This window comes from Cynara cardunculus, assembly GCF_001531365.2.
Source record: "Cynara cardunculus var. scolymus isolate 2C chromosome LG 9, CcrdV1, whole genome shotgun sequence".
NCBI lineage: Eukaryota > Viridiplantae > Streptophyta > Magnoliopsida > Asterales > Asteraceae > Cynara > Cynara cardunculus.
This window is the reverse complement of record NC_037536.1, coordinates 17,476,797-17,481,096: the sequence shown is the minus strand read 5'-3', so window position 1 is coordinate 17,481,096 and position 4,300 is coordinate 17,476,797. Positions and strand designations below refer to the sequence as shown.

The 4,300-nt window shown below is 34.1% G+C and overlaps 1 protein-coding gene across 1 annotated transcript; it reads left to right on the top strand.

The window, feature by feature from the left end:
* The first annotated feature begins 1,030 nt into the window (after positions 1-1,030).
* Positions 1,031-2,347, top strand: LOC112517872 (protein GRAVITROPIC IN THE LIGHT 1). The gene has a single exon (XM_025125243.1). It carries the CDS (start codon positions 1,031-1,033, stop codon positions 2,345-2,347), a length of 1,317 nt encoding a protein of 438 aa, XP_024981011.1.
* The last annotated feature ends 1,953 nt before the right edge of the window (positions 2,348-4,300 follow it).

Sequence of the window (4,300 nt, the reverse complement as noted above, 5' to 3'; positions counted from 1 at the left end):
GCCTCCGCCCCCGCCTCCGCCCCCAACTATAGTCATACAATCAGTAACCACCTTAATATTTCGCCTCCAAGAAGTCTTATTTGAGATCATTCCCTTGAAAACGACTAACACCTTCTACCTAGTCTCAATTGCTCACTTCAACCCTATTCGCCCCTACCAACCATGATGCATTCCACCCTTCTAAACGACACCATTTATAGCCTACCACGAACATATGGTTGACACCGTTAAAAGACGGTAAAGAACGTTCTAATAACATTTGTATGAAGTTTTGAATTTGTGGTTAAACAGTTACGTTAAATTAAATTCAACTTAAAACACACTAAAAACTATTAGAGCAAGTTTAGGGGTAGTAAAATGGAAAGGGGTTCATTTTCTTGATCTCCACTTGTAAAATAAAGAAATTCAAAACCCTAACAAAACAAACACAAAAATTCAAAACCTGCTCTGCATCCGTACAGAGGCTCCCTTCCCCAAAGCTCTGCAACCATCATCTCCTTCACCCAGTAGACACATTTCCCTACGTTCATCGCCATTCACTCAATAACCCTTTCGTTTGATCGTAAGTCTTTCTGGAAACAGGTAATGGGGCAAGAATTCGGCTCTGAAAGTTGCAACTCTTCTTTTCACCTCCAAATTTCCTAAAAATCTGAAGATCTTCGTTCATGGATGGTTGTTGGATTTGGGTTCTTTAGATCGGTGCATTCTTCTGTCACCGGTAAGTCTTCCGTTTCTGAACTTTTTTTAGAATCTGTTTCAAGAGCTGTTAGAAGCTTAAACTTGTGTTAGTCGAGCTATATCGTGTTTGGCGCCTTCGATTTCGGTGGGCTTTTAGGGGTTTTGAGCTCATAAATTTCATGGGAAGTGTATGAAATTAGGTTGAATGGAAACCCCATGATTCCCTTGTTTAGATTCCACCTCAGAATGATTCTCGCTTTCAGTTCTCACTTTATGAATATTCTTTTCGTTTGATAAAGGAATTGGAATGTTTGTAGATCCTTAAGATTTGGGAATTAGATATTGATTAGGGATGGAAGGTGCCGTTAAACCCACACAACCATCATCAAACATATCGGAGATCGTCAATAAATTCGCTAAGGTTTGCAAATTTAGGTCGATTGGAGTATTCTCCTCTGAAAACCCTAGTCATTTTCATCAGCAGGAATTCTCTAATGATGTGAAAGAATGTGACAATGGGATCGGAAAAACCAATTCCGATGGTGCAAAAGTGTTTCCAGACCTGGCTGAGGTGTGTAGTAGAACCAGTTGGTCTGGCCATGATGACATCTTGAAGCTGTTTGATATATTGTCTGAACTAAAATTGGCTTATGTTCAGCTCCAAGAAGCTTTTATTCCTTATGATTCAGACAAGGTTAGAGTTGCTGATGAACTCGTTTTCTCTAATATTGATGGATTATGTAAGATCAGGCGAACGATTAAAGAGAAACAGTTTCAGAAATCGAACTCTCTTTCGGCTTGTTTGACTCTTTTACGAGCGGAAACTAAGGTTCAGGAGCGTTTGTTGGAACGATTAAAATCTCAAACGAAGAAGAAAGACATCGAGATAAGTTATCTGAAGGGAGAACTTTGTGATTTAGATGGTAAAAACCGGGCGTTAATGGAAGAAATCAAGCGAAGGAAAAGGGAAGCTATAAAACGTTTAAATCTTGCCTCTGTTGAGAGCGTTGTTAAGGAGGTTTCAAAGGGTATTCATGATTTCGCTAAGCCATTAATCGCTTTGATGAAGGCTTCCGGATGGGATCTTGATGAAGCTGCAAACTCGATCCAAGATTCGGTCAAATACTCCATTAGATCCCATAAGAAATACGCATTCGAAGCTTACATTTCAAGAAGGATGTTCTATGGATTTTCTTCGAAATCCCACAATCTTGATGATGTCTTGAGGTTTAACGACCCCATTGATGTTCTGATCGAAGACCCAAATGGTAACTTTGCCGAATTCTGTAGAACAAAGTACCTTTTAATCGTTCATCCAATGATAGAAGCTTCATTCTTTGGAAATTTGGATCAAAGAAACTTTGTTTCCAGCGGAAGGCATCCAATCACACCGTTCTACCAGTTATTCGTCAAAATGGCAAGATGGGTTTGGCTTCTTCAGGGTATCGCTGCTTCGGATCCCAAGAGCGAAATGTTTGTGGTCAATCGTGGAAGCGAATTCTCTGATGATTATATGGATCGTGTTGAAGGGTGCACCGATGATCTGGGATCGTTAGATGATCATCGTGGAAGGTATAAGGTTGAGCTGATTATCATGCCCGGGTTTAGGATCGGTGAGAAATTGATCAAGTCTCGGGTTTATGTTTCGAAACTCAACAATACTTGTTAGGAAGACGGAATGGCGGTATTTCGGTAAGTTATGAAATATGATATGTATAAGTTGCTTCTTTAGGTTAAAATTTGGCTTCTTCATGTAATTCTATGCTGAAAGTTGGTATGATATTATGAAGTTAAACTTATGAATCTTTGCTAAAATGATGTAAAATAGGAACACTATCAATATGAGATACGTAATAAGTCAATAAGTTGTTTTTATAAGTAATCCCAAACACCCCTTAATTTAAAACAACTTATGTTTTTTTTGTAAAAGTGCTTATTAACTTATATGGTATCAAACCGAAGTTAAATATAACAGGGTTAAAATTGTAAACTGGTAATAAGCAGTTTTTCATAAGTCATGAAAGATTAACTTATTAAAAATAGCTTATTTATATTTATATTGTAAACTGGTAATAATATTTTTAGATAGTTACTTGTTTTTAAGACTTTTTATTAAACCTGTTTTATAAGGTAGTATAAATATTTTAATTCATCTGCCACGTCATTTTTCTAATAGACATTCACTTTATTTTTAATATTTAACATATAATTTTTAAAGAAAATAATTTCTGACATTTTGTTTTTAATCTTGCTGCCAAAAACACTTATTTCCTCCATACTTTTTCATTGGAACTAATCAATTCAATAAAAATTAGACACACATCTTTTCAATATTTATAACTAAAATTTAAAAATAGAAAATTATACAACTTTTCAATATTGATAAACTGTTTTTTTTATTTATTAACATGGATATTCAACCTGTTATGCGGGCCGACTAATCACAGAGTTGTCATCCGCTTCGTACGTAGCTCGAAGTTACCGCATTTGAACCTCTATAACTACAAGGAGATTTTTATTCCTACTTGGGTAAACAGTTGGACTTAAGTTTAATCAAAATATGTTAGATAAATAAATGTGTGATTTATAATCTAAGGGGGTGTTTGAGATTGCTTATTTGAAACAACTTATGCTTCTTGATATTAGCGTTTTGACATGCAGGTCTCGTGTGAGTAGGGGTGTAAACGAGCCGAGTCGAATCGTAGTTATTCGAGCTCGGCTCGAAAGAGTTATACTAGACTCGAGCTCAAATAACTTTTTCAATACAGGGCTCAAGCTCGAGCTCGGACATTTTTTGAATTATCGAGCTCGATGCTCGTTTAGGGGTCGTACTTGCAAATTGCAATCGGTTAACATGTTAAAAACTCAACACGTTTACACTACTATGTTTAAGGGCGATTAAAAGTGGCGGTTATCAACTTCAGTCATCGGAATAAACATCAAAATAAAATTTATAAAAACTAGGTTTATACAATAAACATAGAAAAAAAGTATGTTTCATTGTTACTATTCACATATGAATAAAGTGTACGAAAAAGTTTGTATGATTAAAAACTCCAACACTCGTGTGTCGACTCAACTTTAGGAAAAAAGGGTTCAATTTTTGTTTTAATCATTATAATTCAACCGCATGGAAATATTTAAATACTTTTCGAAAGTTTTCTATGGCCAAACAAAATCATCATCAATCATGCCATTTTGCTTTTTTTTTCCCTTTCAATAATACTTTTTTTAATATTTTAATTCTATTTTCAAGACGATCATAAAATATAATCATTTCACTTTATATATATATATATATATATATATATATATATACTAGAAGCGTACTCGCGCAATGCAGCGAGATACATCATGATTTTAATATTTCGTTTTATTCTTTATCGCAGTCGATGTTATAATATTGCTTTATGTGATTATGAGAAAGCGATGATGTTTTTATTTTTGAATAAAATATATGTTTGAAGATATCATAAAAATTTGACAAAAATATATCAATATTATATCAAATTAACTATTTGAAATTACTCATTTTTTGTGTAAATTTTTAATTCAATTTTTTTATAATTTAATTTATGTACAATAACGAAGTAATTTATATTTGGTTTAATAATATAATTTT